Raw genomic sequence first — 26,561 nt, 5'->3', positions numbered from 1 at the left:
CCCTTCATTTTGTTACGTTACAGCTTTATACATATCTGCACTGTATCGTGCTAAACCAAAGTTAACAGACAAAGCGATGGATGTGAGAGGTAGGTGGACCGCATCAGACAACCAGATGGAAAAATTTATTGATGTGATTTATTGAGCTCCACAAAACAATGAAAACCCTGGTTACAAGAGCAAGACCAAACCACCACAATCTTTGTTCACATGGTCATTGCCATGAATGAAATGTAGCATCTACTCAGAACTGACACATGGTGCCGTATCGGGCAATCAACAACCAACACAAAATGCAATATAGAAAATGCATACAAAGCTAACTCATTGATTCGTACAGATCTCCAATGCGGGGCACGCCTCTTAGCTCATAGGAAATCCTCACTGTACACAACCTGGTTTCTCTTGTCTCTGTAGGAACCTTTGGCACTGTTCTGCACAGCTGTGAGGGGAAAGAGAAAGTATACATGAATCCAGAGTTGACACTTCCTGTCATACACTGCTTGTTAGTCCGATCTGTGTTTGACCAGAACTGATATTTACCCAGAGTGGCCCAAACAGATTTGCCGGTGGCTGCCTCCAGCATGGGCTGCTTCCTGGCGATGCTGACTTTGATGGTGACGTCTCCCACCGTGCTTCCATTCAACTGGGAGAAGAAGAGTGTATAGATGATAGGTTTTACACTATAATGCCTTAAGTTGGGACGGAGCTAGAGCTATACTGACTGACCTCCGCTACAGCTTGGTCTGCAGACTCCATCTTCTCAAAGGTGATAAATGCACAGCTAGAAAGAGAAAGACAAGGCTGTGTTCATTAGGCACCAAACAGAACAAAACAGCGAGGGACTTACTGGACTAGTTTTAGTCAACTGCAAAACATTTTAAAACACTGAACATTTTCAGTTTTGGATGCTCTCCCAATCACACACCCACAAGGACATAAAAGTAATGTAGCCGTACTTGCGTGGGGAATCCATGGACAGGTCAATGATGGTGCCCTGTTGTGAGAAGGCTGAACGCAGGTTGTCCTCCACAAGGCCAGTTCCATACACGTACACTGTGTTCCCCTTCCTCACCCCTCTCCGCTCTGGGTACGAGTCTGATCCTGAGAGGGGGAAAGAGAGAGAAGATAAGGGAGAAGAAAAACAGTTCCATTATTCCATCCTTGAATTTGTATTTTGAGATAAACATCCTTTTAAGAATGCCAATGATAAGACACATGAAAAGACAGAAGTCCAGTAAACGAATACTCACGTCTGAACGGTCCGTCTCGCTCACGTGACTCTCTGTCTCCTCCCCTTTCCCGGTCTCCGTCCTGGCTCCTGTCTCTCTCGCGGTCTCGCGGCTCTCTGTCCCTGCCCCGGTCGCCGCTGCCCCGGTCTCTCTCTCTGTCCCGGTCTCTCTCTCTGTCGCGCTCCCTCTCTCTGTCCATCTCTCGATCTCCTCTGTCTCTCTCTCGCTCCATGTCTCTGCTGGTGGAAAGGCCGCCGCCTCCCTCCTCCTCATCACGAGCCGCCCGGTCACCTGGAGTGACGAAGCTGTTAGAGATCGAGATGTTAAACCGCCTTATACAGAGAACCAGCTTTTATTATTTATCAGAGCTTTTAGGCTTACCTCTCGTACAAAGATTTTCTGTGGGCTCTTTTGCCAGCCTAGAGTATAAATTCAAATTTAAAAGCAACAGCATCAGTTGTATATTCCCCCCCCCCCAAAATATCCAAGTCACTGGTTCTGTGACCACAATACAGGCAGACAGCATTGGCAAAATACTGTAAATGCATGCCATTTTGTAGGTAGAGTTCATCAATTCATTGGCTGATTTTATATGGGATGTCATATAATTCTAATTTTACCTCAGAAAGTTCCTCATCAGTGGACATGCTCCTTTGGAATGGTTGGAAAGCCACAGGGCCTGGGACTTTCTCTGGATCCTGGTAAACAGAAAGAGAAAATATAACAAATCATTACTAAACCATAAATTGATACGTTTGAGTTCCATCACAGACTAGTTTATGTGTCAGATTTAAAAGGCATTTGCAACTGTCAGCTTTAAACATTATTATTATTATTATGTATATAAATTGTTGTATCAATAATTTATTCTATGATCAATTCACAATACACATCCTTGCATATTGCATTTTGTATCTCACCTTGAGCTTGATCTCTAGCGTTCTAGAGCGCTTGAAGCCAGAGTTCTTGTTCTCTGACTTGATGGCGCTGATGGCTCCAGACTTGATAAGCATCTTTGCCTGCTCTGTAGCTGTTGCTGTATCTAGCACCGGCTGGTCTGACAAAGCTAGGAGGGAGAGAGTAGATGCAACATAATCAACTGTGAAAGTATCTGCTTAGTAATACAGTTTTAAAAAGTGAAGACAAAGCCACATACTTCGCTTCAATCCACTCTGATTGGTCTGGCTGGTTGAACTCTGCTGCTTCTTCAAAGCCAGCAGTGCCTTTTTCTAGAGGTGTGAGGATAGAGGGAGTGAAAGAGAATAAGAGGTGTAAACACTAAAGCCAATCGGAGTTTGGTAACATAATAATATCTAACTTTCAACATTATGAGTGTGATGATGATGACTGACCGGTGAATTTAACAAAGACCTAGGACTACTCCTGATCACACCTGCAAATGTGGGGGCAGTGACACATCTCATTGTCAAAAGCAGGATACGGATACATAGATTTCTCTGTAGTCAAGTGAGGAGATTCTTAAAGTTGTTCACCTTTTTCTTGAGTTTGGCATATTTCTTCTGCAGAGATTCCTCTTCCTCTGTCAAAGAGCTTGGGAACACCACCATGTCGAACCAAGCTGGAAAGTATTGCGAAAAAGGATTAGACAACCAGAATAGTGGACATATTTGCACAACACAATGAATACCAATACACACGTGTGGTTGAATTCAACTCTATAATGCAATTGCATAAACTCAAAAACTACTATTTACACTTTGTTCACGACCAAATAGATTTCTGTTTCTACATTCTACATGCATCTGACAACATTTTAAAACCTTACGTTAGCTTTTCGGTTGGCTAGCTAACGTTACCTATTAACATTAGCTGCTATTACTAGCAATCTACATTGTGTTACACAGGGCAGTGGAAAGTATATAATTACTTATCAACAATATGGCAATGTACCTTTCAGACTACAACAATAAACAAAATATACTACATTGACACTATTGTATTTAGAAATGTAATTATTTTATTACCTTTGTTACGTTACTATAGCTAGTTGTAATCACACCCATTCACGAACACAAAAACACAGGCGCATGAAAATGACGTACACAGTTGTTATGGCGCATGAGTAAGAAAAATCACTATTCAACTTGCTAAAATTTATGGAATAAGTCAATTATAAGGAATGCATGGCCTACACTTGACAACATTAAGTAAGATAATGTATTAATATTGAGATACATATCGTATTACATATGGCAATTTGACCTACTTCCGCCTTTGCCATTTCCGAAAAGACAGTGAACTGCTGCACCAACTTTCATCTGCGGTGGAGAAATGGAAAGAATAGGTGAAGGAGATTTAGATAATATGTACAGATAATGAATTAGGCATACGGTTAAGGCCATTGCTGTAAACTTAGCTTTAAAGTGACTTGCTAGCAATACAGTTTACTGGCGAATATAACAACTTGGGTTAGCCTAGCTAACGTTAGCTAGCCAGTTCAGCTCTCATTCATGTTGCAGAAATGTAACGTTAGTCCCTGACAATATGCGCAACGTGTTTTGAACAGAATCTCAACAGCTAAAGCAGTAAATGATGACATTGCAATATATGTTTATATGATTCAATATCTTACAATGGACTCTAATGTATTGCGCGATAGAGGACAGCCCATAGAAACTAGGCTATTCATCTCAATCCCATTTCTCTCTCCATAGATCTTCCCCCTGTGGGCCCCACAGATCTCCCGCTATCCCTGCTGGAGATGGGTTGCTCTGGCAGGTTTGAGCTCATCACACATCCACAGCCCAATGACCAGCCCCTGTATCCACAAAGCACGGTCAGTATGACTCAAATCAAATTTTATATGCCACATGTGCCGAATACAACATGTGTAGACCTTACAGTGAAATGCTTATTTACTTACAGGCCCTTAACCAACAATGCAGTTAAGAAAATACAAAAAAAGTAAGAGATAAGAATAACAAATAATTAAAGAGCAGCAGTAAATAACAATAGTGGTGCTATATATAGGGGGTACCGGTACAGAGATGATGTGTGGGGGTAATATGTGCATGTAGGTAGAGTTAAAGTGACTACCGGTATGCATAAATAATAACAGAGTAGCAGCAGTGTAGAAGAGGCGGGGATACAAATAGAGTAGCCATTTGATTAGATGTTCAGGAGTCTTCTGGCTTGGAGTTGAAAGTTGTTTCGAAGCCTCTTAGACCTAGACTTGACACTCTGGTACCGCTTGCCGAGCGGTGGCAGAGATAACAGTTTCTGACTAGGGTGGCTGGAGTCTTTGAAAATTTGTAGGTCCTTCCTCTGACAACGCCTGGTATAGAGGTCCTGGATGGCAGGAAGCTTGGCCCCAGTGATGTACTGGGCCGTACGCACTACCCTCTGTAGTGCCTTGCGGTCGGCGGCCGAGCAGTTGCCATACCAGGCAGTGATGCAACCCGTCAGGATGCTTTCGATGGTGCAGCTATCTCAGTCTGTGGTTGGATTCTTATCTGAAAACTCGCCTCGCCATTTCTACAGATATGAAAGGACTGCTTAAAGTATGCAAGCAATATATTGCATATCTCCATCTACCTCTATTTGTTTAAGTCAAGTTTTTACAGTAGGTGTCACCTACCTACCTAGGTCCTTAAGAACCGCAAAGGCCCGCCATCAAGTTTAAAGGAAAGGAGCAAACTTCAGTTTGGAAAGCATCCTGTGTTTACATACAGTGGGGCAAAAAAGTATTTAGTCAGCCACCAATTGTGCAAGTTTTGCCATTAAGAGATGGAATGTTTGTAAAATACCTGGAAAATATTGTGTGTGTGTTCCAGGTCTGGGCAGTGTGGTGGTTCCACTTAAAAAGATGAGAGGCCTGTAATTTTCATCATAGGTACACTTCAACTATGACAGACAAAATTAGAAAAAAAATTCAGAAAATCACATTGTAGGATTTTTAATGAATTTATTTGCAAATTATGGTGGAAAATAAGTATTTGGTCACCTACAAACAAGCAAGATTTCTGGCTCTCCCAGACCTGTAACTTCTTCTTTAAGAGGCTCCTCTGTCCTCCACTCGTTAACTGTATTAATGGCACCTGTTTGAACTTGTTATCAGTATAAAAGACACCTGTCCACAACCTCAGTCACACTCCAAACTCCACTATGGCCAAGACCAAAGAGCACCAGAAACAACATTGTAGACCTGCACCAGGCTGGGAAGACTGAATCTGCAATATGTAAGCAGCTTGGTTTGAAGAAATCAACTGTGGGAGCAATTATTAGGAAATGGAAGACATACAAGACCACTGATAATCTCCCTCGATCTGGGGCTCCACGCAAGATCTCACCCCGTGGGGTCAAAATGATCACAAGAACGGTCACAAGAACGGTCAGCAAAAATCCCAGAACCACACGGGGGGACCTAGTGAATGACCTGCAGAGAGCTGGGACCAAAGTAACAAAGCCTACCATCAGTAACACACTACGCCGCCAGGGACTCAAATCTTCCAGTGCCAGACGTGTCCCCCTGCTTAAGCCAGTACATGTCCAGGCCCGTCTGAAGTTTGCTAGAGAGCATTTGGATGATCCAGAAGAAAATTGGGAGAATGTCATATGGTCAGATGAAACCAAAATATAACTTTTTGGTAAAAACTAAACTCGTCGTGTTTGGAGGACAAAGAATGCTGAGTTGCATCCAAAGAACACCATACCTACTGTGAAGCATGGGGGTGGAAACATCATGCTTTGGGGCTGTTCTTCTGCAAAGGGACCAGGACGACTGATCCGTGTAAAGGAAAGAATGAATGGGGCCATGTATCGTGAGATATTGAGTGAAAACCTCCTTCGATCAGCAAGGGCATTGAAGATGAAACGTGGCTGGGTCTTTCAGCATGACAATGATCCCAAACACACCTCCCGGGCAACGAAGGAGTGGCTTCGTAAGAAGCATTTCAAGGTCCTGGAGTGGCCTAGCCAGTCTCCAGATCTCAACCCCATAGAAAATCTTTGGAGGGAGTTGAAAGTCCGTGTTGCCCAGCAACAGCCCCAAAACATCACTGCTCTAGAGGAGATCTGCATGGAGGAATGGGCCAAAATACCAGCAACAGTGTTTGAAAAGTGAAGACTTACAGAAAACGTTTGACCTCTGTCATTGCCAACAAAGGGTATATAACAAAGTATTGAGATAAACTTTTGTTATTGACCAAATACTTATTTTCCACCATAATTTGCAAATAATTTCATTAAAAATCCTACAATGTGATTTTCTGGATTTATTTTTCTAATTTTGTCTGTCATAGTTGAAGTGTACCTATGATTAAAATGATAGGCCTCTCTCATCTTTTTAAGTGGGAGAACTTGCACAATTGGTGGCTGACTAAATACTTTTTTGCCCCTTTGTACATCTCCTATCTAATCTCTCCAGCCTATTATCTCCCTTATGTGTTTCTATCATTCATTTATCTACAGCTCCCCCATGGACTCCCTCCCACCAGTGTGGGCCTGGAGGCAGAGGTAGAGAAGCGCTTCCTACGCGACCCTGCCTGGCTTCCCATACACGATACCGACGCTGCCTTCCACAGATTTCTGAAGTGAGTCTGCTTACAGTGCCTTCATGTATTCATACCCAAGGGCTTAATCCACATTTTGTCGTGTTAGTCTGAATTATTTTTTATATATATTTTTTCCATCTACACACAATACTACATAATGACAAAATTAAAACATGTTTAATTTTTTTGAAACAAATATATTGAAAATTAAATACAGAAATATTGAACATACATATTCACACCCCGTAGTCAATACATGTTAGAATCACCTTCAGCAGCGATTACAGCTGTGAGTTTTTCTGGGTAAGTCTCTAAATGCTTGACACACCTGGATTGTACAATATCTGCACATTTATTCTTTTTAAAATTCTTCAAGGTATGCCAAGTTGGTTGTTGATCATTGCTAGACAGCCATTTTCAAGTTTTGACATTGATTTTAAGCAGATTTAAGTCAAAACTGTAACTATGCCACTTAGGAACATTCAATGTCGTCTTGGTAAGCAACTCTTTCCATGACATAGTAGGCTGACCAGGTGAAAACTATATCGTCCCTTGTTGATGTCACACATTAAATCCACTTCAGTCAGTCAGTGTAGTAGTGATGGGCATTCCGTCTCTTTTCAGTGAGCCAGCTCGTTCGGCTCAGCTCACTAAAAGAGCCGTCTCTTTTGGCTCCCAAACGGCTCTTTAAAAAAAATATGTTTTGTATTTTTTCAAGTCAAACCGTTTGCGATAGTTTGACTATGATTGGGGTTAAAACAATTCGAATTAAATTATTAAATGAAATCATACTCTACCTTAACCACAATGTATGTAAAAATGCATTGGTTTGTTATGAAAAAGAATGCTATTAAACATTTGCATTTAAAGTATAACCGTTTCATGTATATAAACAAAGTGCATATAAATCTAACCATTCAACAATAATACAATCTGAACAGCATAATAATAGAATATTGCTCCATGTCAAAGAAAAATAAATAACAATGTGCAAAACTGTAGCATTCCACTTAAAACATTAAACTGGTCCCTCTTTTCTCTCTCTCTCCTTTATTGCCATGTTATAACCAGCAGCACACAGCAATGCTGACCATACTTTGCTTTTATGAGAGATTTGCATTCAGAAATGCCAGCTGCCTCACTTTCGAGGGGCTGATGCGGTTTCTTCTCTCAGTAATTATTTGTCCCGTTTTCGAGAAGACCCTCTCAGAGGGAAAGGATGTGGCCACTATGCAGAGGCTCCCTGTCATGACTGTAGTAAGCCGTGGGTAGACAGAGGTCTTGTTCTTCCACCAGCTCAGAGGAGGAGGGGCTCCTCCAAATAGGATCGGACTTCCATTATGGCATCTGCTGAGGGATTCCTTCGTGCTGTATCCCCAGTTGCTCTCTCGTCAAACAGCAGACGTTTATGGCACTGGTGCTTCTGCTCCATCTGATCCCTCTTCTTCCTGTTGCCCTATATTATTACATTTATTTTTTTCGTTCTTTGAATTAGTTAATTCTATTAATTTAAATATTTTGATTATTCCTATCTTAAATTTGTATTTATTTTTATGAATAGATTCAGCACTTCTGATATGCGAGCCGGCTCCCAACATTCACCTACAAGAGCCATCTCTTAGAGCCGACTCATTCGTGAACGACCCATCACTACAGTGTAGATGCATTTTTAATAATGATTTTTAAGCCTTGAGACAATTGAGGCATGGATTGTGTATGTGTGCAATTCAAATTCAGAGGGTGAATTGGCAAGACACAAGATTTGTGCCTTTGAACGGGCTATGGTAGTAGGTGCCAGGTGCTCCAGTTTGTGCCAAGAACTGCAATGCTGCCTTGGTTTTCACACTCAACAGTTTCCCGTGTGTATCAAGAATGGTCCACCACTCAAAGGACATCCAGCCAACTTGACACAACTGTGGGAAGCATTGGTGTCAACAATTGAGGCTGTTCTGGGGGAAAAAGTGGAAGGTGTTCTTAACTCAATATTAGGAAAGTGTTCTTCATGTTTTGTACAATCAGTATATTTTTGGCCTTGTGTTTTAGGTTATTGTATAACTGAAAGAGGCATTTGTCTCCCAGTGTTTGTTGGAAAGCAGACTGAACCAGGTTTTACTCTAGAATTTTGCCGGTGCTTAGCTCTATTCCGTTTTCTTTTTATCCTGCATAAACTCCCTAGTTCTTGCCGATGACAAGCATACTCATAGCATGATGCAGCCCCTACCATTGATGTGTTGTGTTGGATTTGCCACAAACATAACCTTTTGTATTTAGGACATTTGCCACTTTTTGCTACTTTTGCAGTTTTACTTTAGAGCTATATTGCAAACAGGATGCATGCTTTGGAATTGTTTTATTCTGTACAGACTTCCTTTTTTTTCACAAATTTAGGTTAATATTGTGTAGTAATTACAATGTGTTGATCCATCTTTAGTTTTCTCCTATCACAGCCATTAAACTCTGTTTTAAAGTCACCATTGGCCTCATGGTGAAATCCCTGCGCGGTTTCCTTCCTCTCCAGCAACTGAGTTAGGAAGGAAGCCTGTATCCTTGTAGTGACTGGGTGTATTGATACATCATCCAAAGTGTAATTAATAACTTCACCATGCTCAAAGGGATATTCAATATCTGCTTTTAATTTTTTTTACCCATCTACTAATAGGTGTCCTTCTTTTCAAGGCATTGGAAAACATCTCTGGTCTTTTTCGTTGAATCTGTTATGTTTGAAATTCAATGCTTGACTGAGGGACCTTACAGATAATTGTACGTGTGGGGTACAGAGATGAGGTAGTCATTCAAAAATCATGTTAAACACTATTATTGCACACAGAGAAACACTGTACATTTCTTATTAGGGTTTTGCTTGTTTACTTTTTATTTCTTTGACGCCATATAAATCTCACTTGGAAAGTGGTGTTTAAGGGGAATTCAGTGGTCCAGATGAGGCTATTCACCCGTAGTGAAATACTGTTGTACCACATGGTCACAGAATGAATTTGCGGTAACAGACTTGTTGCTTTTCTCTAGGCTGGCTGAGCGAGATGTTCGTGTGGACTCTCTTCTTCATTGCTCTTCATCTCCTCTCCACTCTGGCATCTCAGTAGTCAGAGATCCAACGACAGGAATGCTTTTGGACTTCACTGAGGTACATGCTATTGTCAGCTATGCTGTCTTAGTCTGTGTGTCCGAATAATGCCACTATGATCATGATGTGACTCATTGGGAACATTCAGAATTGTAGCACTTCCCTGAGTGATCTATTAATCTTATTAAAAGGTCTACTTCTTTTCATACACTTGCTACACATTTTACAACCCAGTGTCATTAAATCTCCTTCTCACTCTCTGTCCAGGTGTTACTGGGGGACACAGGCATCTCTGCTAAGAATTCAATGTCCCTGCAGCGTCCACCAAACCCTAATCCCTCTGAGAGTCTCCGAGGAAGCAACACCAACTACCCCTTTCTGCCCGGTGGGTCTGAGTCCTCACCTAAATATATTATCAGATCCTTATATACTACATGAGTGATATGGAGTTGGTCCCCCATTTGCTGCTATAACAGCCTCCACTCTTCTGGGAAGGCTTTCCACTGGATGTCGGAAGCACAGAATCGTCTTTGTATACTGTAGCGTTTCCCTTCACTGGAACTAAGGGGCATAGCCTGAACCATGAAAAACAGCCCCAGACCATTATTCCACCTCCACCAAACTTTACAATTGGCACTATGCATTTGGGCAGGTAACGCTCTCCTGGCATCCACCAAACCCAGATTCATCCGTCAGATGGCCAGATGGTGAAATGTGATCCATCACTCCAGAGAAGGCATTTCCACTGCTCCAGTGTCCAATGGCGGCGAGCTTTACACCAGTCCAGTCAACACTTCTTGGCATTGCACATGGTGATCTTAGGCTTGTGTGCGGGTGCCCGGCCATGGAAATCCCTTTCATGAAGCTCCCGCCGAACAATTATTGTGCTGACGTTACTTCCAGAGGCAGTTTGGAACTTGGTAATGAGTGTTGCAACCGAGGACAAATGATTGTTACGCACTTCAGCACTTTACGGTCCCGTTCTGTGAGCTTGTATGGCCTTCCACTTCGCGGCTGAGCCGCTGTTGCTCCTAGACGTTTCTTCTTTACAGTAACAGCACTGTTGACCGGGGCAGCTCGAGTAGGACAGAAATTTGACAAACTGACTTGTTGGAATGGTGGCATCCTATGACTGTGCCACGTTGAAAGTCACTGAGCTTTTCAGTAAGGCCATTCTATTGCCAATGTTTGTCTATGGAGATTGCATGGCTGTGTGCTCGATTTTATACACTTGTCAGCAACGGGTGTGGCTGAAATAGCCGAATCCATAAATTTGAAGGGGTGTCCACATACTTTTGTATGTATAGCATATATTCATATATGTATATATGGCTCTGAAACATATAATAAATATTTGTCTTAAGTTAAATCTTCCCTTTAGTCAATTATAGAGAAATATTTATATTCTATCTGTTTTACATAGGTGGTATGGACGAGCTGACACTGGAGCAAATCAAGACGAAATCCGAGCTGGAGGAAGACATAGACTTTGAGAACGGTGAATTTACCTTTATTATGGAGTTGAAATGGTGGAGGGGCAATGGTCTTCCATACAAAAGGCTGCCTGTGCACAGTGAGGCGGGTTAGTGTGAGGCGGGATGCTTACTTTACAATGAATATGCAGAATGAAAGGATCTTTGAAATAACAAACACTGTGCTGTTCCTGGGAACCAAATGGGTCTCTTCAAAAATTGGGAATACAGATTTAAGTGATTACACATCTTTTTGTGATTGAGTACATGTTTCTTGCTTGTGTCATGATGTTTGTGTAAGTAACAAATCTATTTCCCATTTACTCCAGGGTTACTCACAGTGCCCCCTGGACTTAAAGTTGGGATGGACTTCAGTGACAAAGGTTTGAATGGACATGCACTACATGAACAAAAGTATGTGGACACCTGCTCGTCGAACATCTCATTCCAAAATCATGGGCATTAATATGGAGTTGGTCTCCCCTTTGCTGCTATAACAGCCTCCCCTCTTCTGGGAAGGCTTTCTACTGGATGTTGGAACATTGCTGCGGAGACTTGCTTCCATTCAGCCACAAGAGCATTAGTGAGGTCAGGCACTGATGTTAGGCGATTAGGCTTGCCTCGCAGTCGGCATTCCAATTCATCCCAAAGGTGTTTGATGGGGTTGAGGTCAGGGCTCTGCAGGCCAGTCAAGTTCTTCCACACCGATCTCGACAAACCATTTATGTATGGACCTCACTTTATTCACAGGGGCATTGTCATGCTGAAACAAGAAAGGGCCTTCAACAAACTGTTGCCACAAAGTTGGAAGCACAGAATCTTCTAAAATGTCATTTTATGCTGTAGCGTTAAGATTTCCCTTCACTGGAACTAAGGGACCTCGCCCGAACTATGAAAAATAGGCCCCAGACCTATTCCTCCTCCACCGAACTTTACTGTAAGCGCTACGCATTAGGGCAGGTAGCGTTCTCCTGACATCCGCCAAACCCAGATTCTTCCGTCAGACGGTTAAGCATGATTCACTCCAGAAAACGCGTTTCCACTGCTCCATAGTCCAAAGGAAGCCGATGTTTGGCAATCCGCATGGTGATCTTAGACTTGTGTGAGGCTGCTCGGCCATGGAAATCCATTATATGAAGCTCCTGACGAACAGTTATTGTGCTGAAGTTGCTTCCAGAGGCAGTTTGGAACTCGGTAGTGAGTGTTGCAACCGAGGACAGATGATTTTTACGCCCTACGTGCTTCAGCGGTTCCATTCTGTGAGCTTGTGTGGCCTACCACTTCGCGGCTGAACCGTTGTTGCTCTTAGATGTTTCTACTTCACAATAACAGCACTTGCAGTTGACCAGGGCAGCTCTAGCAGTGCAGACATTTGGTGAACTGGCTTGTTGGAAAGGTGGTATCCTATGACTGTGCCATGTTGAAAGTCACTGAGCTCTTCAGTAAGGCCATTCTACTGCCAATATTTGTCTATGGAGATTGCATGGCTGTGTGCTCGATTTTATATACCTGTCAGCAACGGGTGTGGCTGAAATAGTCAAATTCACTCATTTGAAGGGGTGTCCACATACAGTAGCTTCGTATATATAGTGTATGTTCCTAAGGGTTATCCTCTTAACTTGAATAAATATATAATTTTCTTCCTTTTTAAAATTCTCTCTGTAGATGCCAAAACCACAAAGGGAGAAATCAATCTCCTGTCCCTCCTATCCACCTTTGACGACATCGTAGACTCCCAGCCTGAGGCAGAGGAGAAAGAGAAAGGACTTGGAAGCGGAGATGCTCCAAAACTACCCAGAACCAACAGCCTGGAAGACCTGGGGATCAAGGTATTAAATAAATACTTTTTTTCTGTTCATTGATGAATAAAATCTACATATAAAATGTCGTTTCCCCTCTTAACTTAGCTTCTGTTTGTTATGTTCATATACTTAAAGGTGGTTGTTTATTTCCTCCTGTAGGACTCTCCCTCTATACCTGGGACCACCTCGACAGAGAAGAAAGATGGAGGAACGACCAAACCAGGAGAGGGCCACGAGGAGAGGAAAAGATGGGCAATCCCAGTAGACATCACCTCCCCTTGCGATGACTTCTACAAACGCATCCCCAACCCTGCCTTCAAGGTACTGTGATGTAATGACAAAATATGCTGGTGGTTTGGTAGATGTAGTTGAATATGTCGATGACCAATGTGTTTATTAGTCCCATGTAGATTAAAGAAGCCTGTTTATTGACATTACCTGATACCTACAAATATTGCAGGGTTTAGTTTTATAGTTTTATGACATTATTACACTCTATTCCTTTATTGGTATAGAGCCTTGTTCATTCCACAATACTAATGTGAACCCCACCTCTCCCAGTATCCCTTTGAGTTGGACACGTTCCAGAAACAGGCAGTGTTGAGGCTGGAGGCCCATGAGTCTGTGTTTGTGGCAGCTCACACATCAGCAGGCAAAACCGTGGTGGCAGAATACGCCATAGCTCTCTCACAAAAACACATGACCAGGTGTGTGTATTTACATGTTTGACATGCTCTCTAAAATCTCTAATCCAACAATAAAAATATGTAAAAATATGTGATTTTTCAGATTTATACAAATGACTGATTTTATGACCTGTATCATTGAAATTGATGAAAAGGAAATCGACTTGTTCCTGGTTTTCCATGTTGTGCCCATCACAGCCAATTACAACATGGTGCATCTAATCTCCATGTGTTTGCACCCTCTGATAGGACCATCTACACCTCCCCCATCAAGGCGCTGTCCAATCAGAAGTTCCGGGACTTCAAGACCACCTTTGGGGATGTGGGGCTGCTGACTGGGGATGTCCAGCTGAGTCCTGAAGCCTCCTGTCTCATCATGACCACTGAGATATTGAGGTGATGTAATATATACACCATACAGTGCATTCAGAAAGTATTCAGACCCCTTCACTTTTCCCACATTTTGTTACAGTACAGCCTTATTCTAAAATTGATAAAATAGTTTTTTTCCATATCAATCTACACACCCTACTCCATAATGATAAAGCAAAAACAGTTTTTTAAATTGTAAATAAAATACACAAATATAACATTTACATAAGTATTCAGACCTGTTACTCAGTACTTTGTTGATGCACCTTTGGCAGCAATTACAGTCTCAAGTCTTCTTGGCATATATGTATTTGGGGAGTTTCTCACATTCTTGTTTGCAGATCCTCTCAAGCTCTGTCAGGTTTAATGGGGAATGTCGCTGCACAGCTATTTTCAGGTTTGTCCAGATATGTTTGATCGGGTTCAAGTCTGGGCTCTGGCTGGGCCACTCAAGGACATTCCCGAAGCCACTGCTATGTTGTCTTGGCTGTGTGCTTAGAGTTGTTTTCCTGTTGGAAGGTGTACCTTCGTACCAGTCTGAGATCCTGAGTACTCTAGAGCAGGTTTTCTTCAAGGTTCTCTCTGGACTTTGCTCCGCTCATCTTTACCCCGATCCTGACTAGTCTCCCTGTCCCTGCCGCTGAAAAACATCCCTACAGAATGATGCTGCCAACACCATGCTTCACCGTAGGGATGGTATTGGCCAGTTGATGAGCGGTGCCTGGTTTCCTCCAGACATGAAGTTTGGCATTCAGGGCAAAAAGTAAAATCTTGGTTTCATCAGACCAGAGAGTCTTGTTTCTCATGGTCTGAGAGTCCTTTAGGTTCCTTTTGGCAAACTCTAAGCGGGCTGTCGCGCCTTTTACTGAGGAATGGCTTCCATCTGACCACTCTACCATAAAGGCCTGATTGGTGGAGTGCTGCTGAGATGGTTATCCTTCTGGAAGGTTATCCCATCTAAATAGAGGAACTCCTTGACCAAGGCCCTTCTCCCCCAATTGCTCAGTTTGGCCGGGTGGCCAGCTCTAGGAAGGGTCTTGGTGGTTCCAAACTTCTTGCATATAAGAATGATGGAGGCCTCTGTGTTCTTGGACCTTCAATACTGCAGAAATGTTTTGGTACTTTTCTCCAGATCTGTGCTCCGACAAAATCTTGTCTCGGAGATCTCCTGCCAATTCCTTCGACTTCATGTCTTGGTTTTTGCTCTGACATGCACTGTCAACTGTGGGACATTATGTGTGTTCCTTCCCAAATCATGTCCAATCAATTGAAATGACCACAGGTGGACTCAATCAAGTTGTAGAAACATCTCATGGATGATCAATGGAAACAAGATGCACCCGAGCTCAATTTTGTATCTCATTGCAAAGGGTCTGAATACTTATGTACAGTAAATAACACATTTTGGTTTTTATTTGTAGTACATTTGCAAAAATGTCTAAAAACCTGTTTTCATTTTGCTATTATGGGGTATTGTGTGTAGATTGATTTAATCCGTTTTAGAATAATGCTGTAACGTTACAAAATGTGGGGAAGGGGTCTGAATCTTTTCTGAATGCACCGTATATAGTTTAAGTTAGAAGTTTGCGTACGCTTAGGTTAGTCATTAAAACTATTTTTTCAACCACTCCACAAATTTCTTGTTAACAAACTATAGTTTTGGCAAGTCGGTTAGGACATCTACTTTGTGCATGAAGCTTCTGATAGGCTAATTGATGACATTTGAGTCAATTGGAGGTGTACATGTGGATGTATTTCAAGGCCTACCATCAAACTCAGTGACTCTTTGCTTGACATCATGGGAAAATCAAAAGATATCAGCCAAAAATTGTAGACCTCCACATGTCTGGTTCATCCTTGGGAGCAATTTCCAAACGCCTGAAGGTACCACGTTCATCTGTACAAGCAATAGTACGCAAGTATAAACACCATGGGACCACACAGCCATCATACCGCTCAGGAAGGAGACGCGTTCTGTCTCCTAGAGATGAAAGTACTTTGGTGCGAAAACTGCAAATCAATCCCAGAACAACAGCAAAGGACTTTGTGAAGATGCTGGAGTAAACAGGTACAAAAGTATCGATATCCACAGTAAAACAAGTCCTACATCGACATAACCTGAAAGGCCGCTCAGCAAGGAAGAAGCCACTGCTCCAAAACCGCCATAAAAAAAGCCAGACTACAGTTTGCAACTGCACATGGGGACAAAGATCGTACTTTTTGGAGAAATGTCTTCTGGTCTGATGAAACAAAAATGAACTGTTTGGCCATAATGACCATTGTTATGTTTGGAGGAAAAGGGGGGAGGCTTGCAAGCCGAAGAACACCATCCCAACCGTGAAGAACGGGGGTGGCAGCATCATGTTGTGGGGGTGCTTTGCTGCAGGAGGGACTGGTGCACTTCACAAAATATATGGCATTGTGAGGAAGGATTAAATTATGTGGATATATTGAAGCAACATCTCAAGACATCAATCAGGAAGTTAAAGCTTGGTCGCAAATGGGTCTTCCAAATGGACAATACTTTCAAAGTTGTGGCAAAATGGCTTAAGGACAACAACGTCAAGGTATTGGAGTGGCCATCACAAAGCCCTGACCTCAGTCCCATAGACAATTTGTGGGCAGATCTGAAAAAGTGTGTGCGAGCAAGGAGGCCTACAAACCTGACTCCGTTAAACCAGCTCTATCAGGAGGAATGGGCCAAAATTCACTCAACCTATTGTGGGAAGCTTGTGGAAGGCTACCCAAATGTTTGACCCAAGTCAAACAATTTTAAAGGCAATGCTACCAAATACTAATTGGGTAAACTTCTGACCCACTGGGAATGTGATGAAAAAAATAAAAGCTGAAATAAATCATTCTCTCTACTATTATTCTGACATTTCACATTCTTAAAATATAGTAGGGATCCTAACTGACCTAAGACATTGAATTTGGACTAGGATTAAGTGTTAGGAATTTAAAAACTGAGTTTAAATGTATTTGGCTAAGGTGTTTGTAAACTTCCGACTTCAACTGTACATATAACATTACACGTGATATCACACATTAACCCTATGGAACACTGTTTTTATACTGTCTAACATTCTAACTGAACGCATACCATGGTTATACATCGAGATACCCTCAGTCATGTAGGCCGACACATCAGCTTGACTAACATATTCTATCTCCCTCTCTCGTAGGTCCATGCTCTATAACGGTTCAGAGGTCATCAGAGATTTAGAGTGGGTGATCTTTGACGAAGTTCACTACATCAATGATGCTGAGGTAACAGAGAAGCCTCGCTGTCAAAACCTTCCCCTCTCACTGTTTGTCAGTCACGTGTCACTAAATCTCATTCTCCCGTTTTCTTTCCTTCCCCTTCTGTCTTTCTCTCCCTCTTAGAGAGGAGTGGTGTGGGAGGAGGTTCTGATCATGTTACCTGACCACGTCAGCATTATTCTGCTGAGTGCCACTGTCCCCAACGCTGTGGAGTTCAGTGAGTGGATCGGGTACGTTGTCAACTATTGCCTACTGTCAACACCTGTCAACACCATACCCAAAGCATGTATGCACGCAAAGACACTGTTAAACCATGCACGCTTTCTTGACCCTAATTCTGGACCCTAATTCTAGGCTATATCTAGGGCCCAGAGTATTTCTTGTTTAAGTCACGTGGTTCAAAACTCCTGGTTCTAGTTAAAGTGCAGTAATAGCCGTCACGGTATGGTGCTTTTATAGTGTTCAATGTTGTGCTTGACCTCTAGTATATAAATGGAATGACATCAGAGCTGTGTATGGTTGCTTCAATTTCTCCGCTCCCTTCCTCTCTCCTCTCCAGGCGCATTAAGAAGAAGCACATCTATGTGATCAGCACAGCGAAGAGACCTGTGCCTCTGGAGCACTACCTGTACACAGGCAACAGTACCAAGACCCAGAAAGAGATGTTCCTACTGCTGGACCCTACAGGCAACTTCCAAACCAAAGGGTACGTACACGCACACACACACAACTGGGCTCATGGATATGTTAGGGTTGTCATTAGACTTGGGACGATAAAACAAAAATGGATGATACCAACCGTTGGTGTTTTCTTTGTTTTTAAGGTACTATTCTGCAATAGATGCCAAAAAGGAACGCACCAGTAAACACGCCCAGTCCTTTGGGACGAAAAATGCATCTCAGAAGACTACACCCAACCAGGTACAGAATATCACACCTACTCTCTCTGTCTCTGTCCCCCTTACCCTCTCTGTCACTCATTCATCCTCATGGAAGCACATCTGTCAGTCTTTGAACATCTTCTCCACTTTGCCATTTCGCCATTGGCCATCTTCTCTCTGTATAATTTCTTTACTCTTTCCCTCTCTATTTTCTCATCCCTCTCTCCATCTCTCCACCAGGACCGGGCGGTGTGGCTTTCCCTCCTCCACTTCCTGTCCCAGCGCCAGCAGACCCCCGTCGTGGCGTTCACCTTCTCCAGGACGCGCTGCGACGACAACGCCCGCTCTCTAGCCTCCATGGACCTCACCAGCTCGGGGGAGAAGAGCGACATCCACTCCTTCTTCCAGAAGAGCCTGAGCCGCCTCAGGGGAGGGGACCGCCAGCTGCCCCAGGTAGGGTGCACTCTTGCTGGGACCGGTTTTCTTCAATGTCTGGAAGAACTAAGACCTGCTTATCAAGTGTACCCATGTTATAACTGACTTTTTCAGACATAACATAGGTACAGCACATCCCCTTACTGTATGGGACACTTTTAAATGTGCCTTTAGAGGCATTGCAATTCAGTACTCATCTATAACACAAAAGCAATTTAGATCAAAAGAGTCCATATTAACAAAGGAAATTGAAGGACTAACAGTACAGTTAGATAGCAATAAAAACAGTAGTATAGAGGCACAGAATAAGTTAAAGGAAAAACAAAAAGAAATGGAGGAATTTATTCAAGAAAGATCTTGTGTAATATATTATAATAATAATAAAGCGAACTGGATGGAATATGGGGAAAAATGCACCAAATTCTTTTTCAATCTTCAATATAGAAATGCTACCAAAGAAAATGTATTAAAACTTGTTACAAATGATGGAGTCACGCAGGATTCATCAAATTATATTTTGAAAGAGGAAGTAAAGTACTTTAAGAATATGTTTTCATTTCAGGCTCCTCCATCTCCACTAACTGAAACTAATTGTATGGATTTTTTTCCTAATAATGATGTAAAAAATGTATATCTGTACAGAAAGACTCAAGTGAAGGCCAAATTACTGAGGAGGAACTGCTTGAGGTAATTGGGGCCTTTAAGGATGGGAAAACTCCAGGGTTGGATGGCATACTAGTGGAAGTATACAAAACTTTTTTTGGTATACTCAAAGGACCATTATTGGCTTGTTTTAACCACTCCTATATAAATGGTAGATTATCAGACACGCAACAAGAAGGTCTGATATCATTATTACTGAAACAGGACCCAAGTGGTGTATATATAAAGATCCAGTCTGAACCTCTTACACTTCAGTGTTGTGATGCAAAAATCCTAGCAAAATGCTTGGCACATAGAATTAAAAAAGTATTGTCAGATATTATTCATCCTAATCAGACAGGTTTTTTACATGGATGATACATTGGAGATAATATAAGACAAGTACTGGAAACAATAGAACACTATGAAATATCGGGGACACCAGGCCTGGTTTTCATAGCTGATTTTGAAAAGGCTTTTGATAAAGTATGACTGGAGTTTATATATAAATGCCTAGAATATTTCAATATTGGAGAATCTCTTATAAAATGGGTTAAAGTTATGTATAGTAACCCTAGGTGTAATATAGTAAATAATGGCTACATCTCAAAGTTTTAAACTGTCAAGAGGAGTAAAACAAGGTTGTCCACTATTGGCATATCTATTTATTATTGCCATCGAAAAGTTAGCTGCTAAGATTAGATCGAACAATAATATTAAGGGATTAGAAATCCGTGGCTTAAAAACTAAGGTGTCATTGTACGCTGATGATTAATGTTTTCTTTTAAAACCACAATTGGAGTCTCTCAACGGCCTCATAGAGGATCTAGATACTTTTGCTATCCTCTCTGGATTAAAACCAAATTCTGATAAATGTACCATATTACGTATTGGATCACTAAAAAAATGCACATTTTACATTACCATGTAGTTTACCAATTAAATGGTCTGAAGGAGATGTGGACATACTTGGTATACAAATCCCAAAAGAAAGAAATGATCTCACTCCAATACATTTTTATAGAAAGTTAGCAAAAATAGATAAGATCTTGCTACCATGGAAAGGAAAATACCTGTCTATTTGTGGAAAAATCACCCTGATTAACTCCTTAGTTATATCACAATTCATCTATTTGCTTATGGTTTTGCCTACACCTAGTGCTTTTTAAATTATATGAACAAAAAATATTCAATTTGATTTGGAATTTCAAGCCAGATAAAATTAAAAGGGCCTATTTATATAACGAGTATGAATTTGGTGGGCAGAAATGATTAAATATTAAAGCATTAGACCTCTCACTAAAGGCATCAGTCATAAAAAAGTTATACTTAAATCCAAACTGGTTCTCTAGTCAATTGGTACGAATGTCTCATCCTATATTCAGGAAGGGCCTTTTCCCCTTTATTTTGATTACACCTGTTCACTTTCGGTTGTTTGAAAAATTTCCAAAATATCTTTATTTTTTAAACAAGCCTTAGAAAGTTGGTTGCAATTTCAGTTTAATCCACCTGAAAGAACGGAACAAATAGTACAACAAATATTGTGGTTAAATTCAAATATATTCATTTATTAAAAAAACTGTATTTATCGAAGAAATAAAAATAAAAAAAAAGGTATGATTTTAGTGAATGATATCATAAATAGGACTGGTGGAGTTATGTCACACATGCAGCTTACACAGACATATGGAAATGTCTGCTCTACCCAAAATTACAACCAATTAATTGCAGCATTACCACAAAAATGGAAGAGGCAAGTAGAAGGGGAAAAAAGTAAGGAACTTGTATGTCGGCCCTGTATTAAAGAACATAAATGGTTAAAGAAAAGTCTGATAAATAAAAACATATACCAATTTCATTTAAGGACCAAAATACTGACAGCTGTGCGATATAAATTGCAAAATAGTTGGGAAGAGATTTATGTACCCATTCCATGGCACATGGTTTATGAATTGATGCGCAAAACAATGCGGATTAAAAAAATAATCTATATAAATTACTATACAAAATTCTTGCAACTAATAGAATGTTATACATACAATCTTCCCAGCTCTGCAGATTCTGCTGTGAGGAGGCAGAGTCATTAGATCATTTATTTTGGTATTGTCCATATGGAGCTCGTTTTTGGTCACAGGTGATTTGAAAAGCCATAGTCAATCAATCAATAATATAATAATTATTTTAGCAAAAATTTGTATTTTTAATTTACAATCTGTAGAATCTATGAGAATAGGAAGGTTCAATTATTTTGTGAAGCATCACAGCACAGTTGAGAAATATATGGCAAATAGAAATCCGAAAGGGATGATGTTGAGGGATAGATGGGAGGGGTTGAATGGAGCTGAAGGATGGGACTAATAACAAGATTAACAATGTAAAACATACGGGATCTGTAAAATGTATATAGGTTCGGAACTTCTGTGAAATAGCACAGTTACAAATAGAAATCAAACTGGATGGACATCAGATATAGAGGAAGGACTAAGAACAAACAAGAGAGAACTATTGTAAAGTAGACTGTGTCTGTATAATGTGTATAAGATGTATGGATTGAAGGTAGAAGCAGAAGTGTTTATTAGTTTACTCCAATTGGGGGCTCGCCGGAAGGGTTTGCGGGGAATAATAATAAAGTTATATTCTTTAAAAAAGTATGTATGTCTATATAGGTATGTGTATGTATATATGTGTATATATATGCATGCATGTATGGATATATATATTTACCAAAAAAATATGGGGGATTGGAAATGATGCAGACAATTACATTGGAAGCAACATTCTTTCTGCAATATTAAGCTGATCCTCCCTCTAAAAATACAAAATAAAATAAAAAAGTGTACCCATGTTCTACTGTTCTACTGTTTCATGCAAACATCAACAATGCAATGAGTTCGGCTCACATTGCTTCAAATGTATTATTCCCTATCAAAGCCAATTGTAGCAAATAGATTGAACTGTTGGAAATGTAACCTAGGAATTGTTAGATTGGTCATTTACATTTTAGTTGTTACTTTTGGCTAATATTCAAGATAATATACTGATTAATTACTGGAATAATGTAGTTATCCTATCCAGTAGTTATCATTAACCGTTATACCATTAATCCCCATAAACAATAGTCTAATCAACAGTCAATTTACTATATTCTCATTCTGAATAGCCGTCAGTTCTGGAACTGCAAAAACCCAGTCGCTCACAAATGACTTCAAAGCCATATAATTCATTCAAGTTTTTTTTTTTTACTAAACTAAACTTGTTGGAAAATGAGGTAGTTAAGAGGTATGATACTTTGGGATGCGACACAGTTATTGAGGGGAGAGGCTCCACAGGTCAATATGAATGGCTTGCGTACTCAACTCAGGCAAATACAACAACACTTTCACAGGACTTTTGAGAGTGATTTGATCTTATTAATTGAAAGAGAAAATGTGAGAGCGCTACGTCGAAATAGGCTTTCACAACCGGGAAACCATAGAGCTCACCAATCAGGAATAGACATGAACTAGGCTACCAATTAGCAGTGTCGCAGTGCTGTGACAGTGTTGATCATGGGTTTGTAAATTAGATCGGCCGTCTTACAATACTCAATGACTTCCACCACTTTACACACACCACTTTCAGAGGAAAAGAAGAAGGCAACAGGATAAATTACTTGCATGGGCTAACGCCTGCCCTGTTGCATTCCGTTAGGATGGGATGGAGCTGGTTTAAAGGTTGTTGTCTCTCTCGACAGTAATGTTGAGGCCAGCAGGCTGAAGTAGCTCACAGCCGAATGAGCTACACCCACTTCTCTCTGTTCTCAGTCTAGGAAAATAAAGTCCATTAGAGCATTTCCGTGAAGTGAATTCTTCCTCTGGTCCCAGCCCATCCCGATTGTGAACTCAGTCAGTTAGTCTTGAATGAGCATACAGTGCGTTCCGCAGGATCACCTCTGGGATGATTGCTTCTGTCTGAGTAGGATATGGTTTCGTCGATAGGTGTTTGGCTTCCAAGGAGATGTAGGTCATTCATTCAACTGGTGTGGCCCACCGCGAAGCAACATGATCTGCCAGTCTCTTTTTAATTTTTTAAAAATGTAACCTTTATTTAACTAGGCAAGTCCGTTAAGAACAAATTCTTATTTACAATGACGGCCTACCCGGGCCTCCCCTAACCCAGACGACGCTAGGGCAATTGTGCACAGCACTATGGGACTCCCGATCACGGCCGGTTGTGATACAGCACAGGATCGAATCAGGGTCTGCAGTGACACCTCTAGTACTGAGATGCAGTGCCTTAGACCGCTGCGCCAGTCTGGAGCCCTGTTAGCAAGTCCTGTAGTTATATTCACAGAGGCCGGGCTGATTAGGCCGGACAGGGTGTCACAGGATCACCCTGTTGATTCTGAGAATTCAGGACAGTTATGTCCATTGAGATTTCCTCATAAGTGTCCACAGTATGTTCCTACTGTGCAGAAAACAGTTAAACAGTCCCGGGGATGAAATATGTAACATGTAGGTTCTAAACATGCTCTGAGTAAAATATACATTAAATTCCCTTTTAATGACATAGAAATATCAGGAGAAAACTCTCACAGTATGCTTCAAGTTATACCAACATGTTATGAGTCCTTCAGTTTGAAACGTGTTTAAATGTCACTGGTGCAATTGCCACTACTTTTCCCTCTTGTTAAAAGGAAAATCATAGCCTGACCCCCCCTTTTTCTTTGAATCTACATCCACTGTGCCTGAAAGTCTAGTTGGTAATCAACAGTAACACGTGCAGGTCGTAAGATGGCCTGCTAATCACAATGAAAAGCGTCTGTTCTTTGTCTCCTCAACCTCCCCAGGGGACACTCGGAGTCGCTAAACGGGGGAAAGGGAGAGGGGTTTATTGTTCTTGTGACAGGGGCGTCTTGTAAGCTACTCAGTGACTGGAAGGGCTAACCCCCCTTTCACCACATCGATGCGTGCACAGGGAACATCGGCTCCTTCATCATTCATAGCTTGAGAGGGAGGCGCTGTCGATAACAAAACTACATGTCTTGGCCTGGAGGGTGCGTGACACTCGTCGTGGGCTCTCGTTACAACAAAGTAATTTAGCAGATGGTCTTATCCAGAGTGACTTACAGGAGCAATTAGTGTTAAGTGCTTTGCAGCGACCATTCAGTTAGTGGCCCAATGCTCTTAGCCGCTATGCTACTCGCCGCTCCACCTGTCTTGTTACCAACCCCTCCTCTGTTGTTAGATCCTGTTGATGAGGGACCTGCTGAAGAGGGGGATCGCCGTGCATCACAGCGGCATCCTGCCAATCCTAAAGGAGGTCATTGAGATGCTGTTCTCACGGGGGCTAGTAAAGGTGAGTCTTATTGGTTCAATTTTTAAATCAGTGTGACTATTTGTCAATATCTTGAAACTCCATGTCTGGTCAAAAGTCCTGACTTTCATCCTCTACCTCTGTCATCAAATCACAATTTATTTAAAGTGCATTTAACGTCTTGACACGCTTTACAAATGAATGTCTCTCTCTCAGGTTCTGTTTGCCACTGAGACGTTTGCTATGGGAGTGAATATGCCCGCGAGGACAGTTGTGTTTGACAGCATACGGAAACACGATGGTACCGGCTTCCGAAACCTTCTGCCTGGTACGGTCCCTTCCTCCCCTTCCCTTCCTTCTCATGCGTTTATATACACAACGTCCTTTTCATTCATTCACTCTCTCTTTCTTTGTCTCTCGCTATCACTCTGTCTCTGAGAAAGCAGACGTAACATCAGCACTTTCGTTATGGCAAAAGGAAAAATCATTTAATTTTCCAAGGCCTTCATTTTTTTTGAAGGCACTCTTGAATTAACAGCTGATTTGCACATGAATTCAAATGAGGAGAATTTGACACAGATAGAGAAGCTGAGTGTGAGTGCTTACCGGAAGTATTTTCATCTGATGCCACTTCAATCTCTCGCTCTCTCTCTCTCGCTCTCTCTGATGTTTGATTGTAGAGGGAAAAAATAGAATGGATGTTTTTCTACATGTTTAAGAGCTCTTAGTACCATACGACCAGGGTTTCCGTTAGCCGGTAAATGCCAATAAATATAATTGATCCGGTCAAATTGTACGGGAGAAAAATAAAGTCTATTGCAAAATACGTTTTTTAAATTAATTGATGGAAAACCAGTCTATGTGCTCCAACTTCAAAGGAAAATATACTTCATAGTCTGATAAATCCTCAAGCTGCTCTGTAATTTGTGTCGGGTGTGCGTGTTTTTAATTTTACTCGCGCAAAAGATGCAAGGGATTTAAGCTAAATGTACTGGTCACAATTGATGAAGATTGTGTTGATTATCACCATTTCCAGACAGGGGATTCTTTCTCCAAAACAGTAAAGACAGCCTTAAGATCCCGCCTTCATAAGGACAAAGTAACGAGGCTCATTGGCACTGGAAGCCACTCCAAGGTTTTGGACAGTTTTGACTTATCCAACAGCAGCGGCTCACTTTGAGCAGGCCAAGGTCTGCCGCAAACGCAAGTAAATTGGAGGCAAATGATTGTGTTGGTCAGGCCCAGTCCTAGTAGTTCTGCTGCCACCCTAGGCCAGCTCAACATATGCCGCCCCTGTGTCATGTATAGCATAGAGATTTGGAATGAATTGATAGGGTAGAGTAATGTGTATCATGCGCAATTGGTGCATTTCAGTTTCTACGTATTCACATCGGAGAGTTACAATGTTGCAATCACTAGGCAGCCAACTGCCTATCGTAGGAAACAGAGTTGTTATCAATAAGCCAAATACGTATATCTTACATGACACGAGTCACGACCCCACAATAAGTTCAAATTACAATAACCAGAACATTTATTAACATCATCCAGTAGAACTGTTTATTTTAATTAGATTTTATTTACAATGACGGCCTACCCCGGCCAAACCCTCCCCTAACCCGGATGACGCTGGGCTAATTGTGCGCCGCCCTATGGAACTCCCAATCACGGCCGGTTGTGATACAGCCCGGGATCTAACCAGGGTCTGTAGTGACGCCTCTGGCCACTGCACCACTCGGGAGCCTCAACTGTAAAAAGAGAGCGATATCATTTGAGCTTTGGAAAACGAGTGCAGGCCTCCTTTCACAGCTGCATTGTAAAATAAGCTTTCTCTCAATGAACCAGCCTTAACAAATGTATTTACATTCTGAATTTGATTGTCCAA

The 26,561-nt window shown here is 41.5% G+C and overlaps 2 protein-coding genes across 4 annotated transcripts in view; one reads left to right on the top strand and one right to left on the bottom strand.

The window, feature by feature from the left end:
• Positions 1-105: 105 nt before the first annotated feature.
• On the bottom strand, positions 106-3,951 carry LOC110496105 (negative elongation factor E). 2 transcript variants are annotated; one of them, XM_036952632.1, is made up of 12 exons: positions 3,826-3,951; positions 3,460-3,511; positions 2,726-2,811; positions 2,389-2,461; positions 2,153-2,298; positions 1,853-1,930; positions 1,614-1,651; positions 1,254-1,537; positions 960-1,104; positions 730-784; positions 544-646; positions 106-442 (listed from the first exon to the last, which is right to left on the bottom strand). In XM_036952632.1, the coding sequence occupies exons 1-12, from the start codon at positions 3,880-3,882 to the stop codon at positions 369-371; spliced, it is 1,191 nt and encodes a 396-aa protein (XP_036808527.1). In that variant the 5' UTR covers positions 3,883-3,951; the 3' UTR covers positions 106-368. The 2 variants fall into 2 exon arrangements, with proteins under 2 accessions (XP_036808527.1, XP_021427476.1); XM_021571801.2 differs by lacking the exons at positions 3,460-3,511; positions 3,826-3,951 and adding an exon at positions 3,218-3,329.
• Positions 3,291-26,561, top strand: part of LOC110496103 (SKI2 homolog, superkiller viralicidic activity 2-like) — a 53,425-nt gene continuing 30,154 nt past the window's right edge. The window contains exons 1-18 of one of the 2 annotated variants that reach the window (XM_036952629.1): positions 3,291-3,400; positions 3,908-4,029; positions 6,663-6,784; positions 9,770-9,887; positions 10,095-10,212; positions 11,251-11,325; positions 11,629-11,682; positions 12,965-13,128; positions 13,261-13,422; positions 13,663-13,808; positions 14,037-14,183; positions 17,345-17,429; positions 17,547-17,653; positions 17,983-18,129; positions 18,248-18,344; positions 18,545-18,757; positions 24,608-24,718; positions 24,893-25,004. In XM_036952629.1, the coding sequence (XP_036808524.1) occupies positions 3,373-3,400; positions 3,908-4,029; positions 6,663-6,784; positions 9,770-9,887; positions 10,095-10,212; positions 11,251-11,325; positions 11,629-11,682; positions 12,965-13,128; positions 13,261-13,422; positions 13,663-13,808; positions 14,037-14,183; positions 17,345-17,429; positions 17,547-17,653; positions 17,983-18,129; positions 18,248-18,344; positions 18,545-18,757; positions 24,608-24,718; positions 24,893-25,004 (2,128 nt within the window). In that variant the 5' untranslated portion in view covers positions 3,291-3,372. Of the gene's footprint in view, positions 3,538-3,907; positions 4,030-6,662; positions 6,785-9,769; positions 9,888-10,094; positions 10,213-11,250; positions 11,326-11,628; positions 11,683-12,964; positions 13,129-13,260; positions 13,423-13,662; positions 13,809-14,036; positions 14,184-17,344; positions 17,430-17,546; positions 17,654-17,982; positions 18,130-18,247; positions 18,345-18,544; positions 18,758-24,607; positions 24,719-24,892; positions 25,005-26,561 lie in introns of both variants that reach the window. The other variant, XM_036952631.1, reaches the window with a different exon arrangement.

This window comes from Oncorhynchus mykiss, chromosome 18 (genome assembly GCF_013265735.2).
Source record: "Oncorhynchus mykiss isolate Arlee chromosome 18, USDA_OmykA_1.1, whole genome shotgun sequence".
Classification (NCBI taxonomy): domain Eukaryota; kingdom Metazoa; phylum Chordata; class Actinopteri; order Salmoniformes; family Salmonidae; genus Oncorhynchus; species Oncorhynchus mykiss.
The sequence above is the reverse complement of the archived record's forward strand: the minus strand, read 5'-3'. Positions and strand labels throughout refer to the sequence as shown.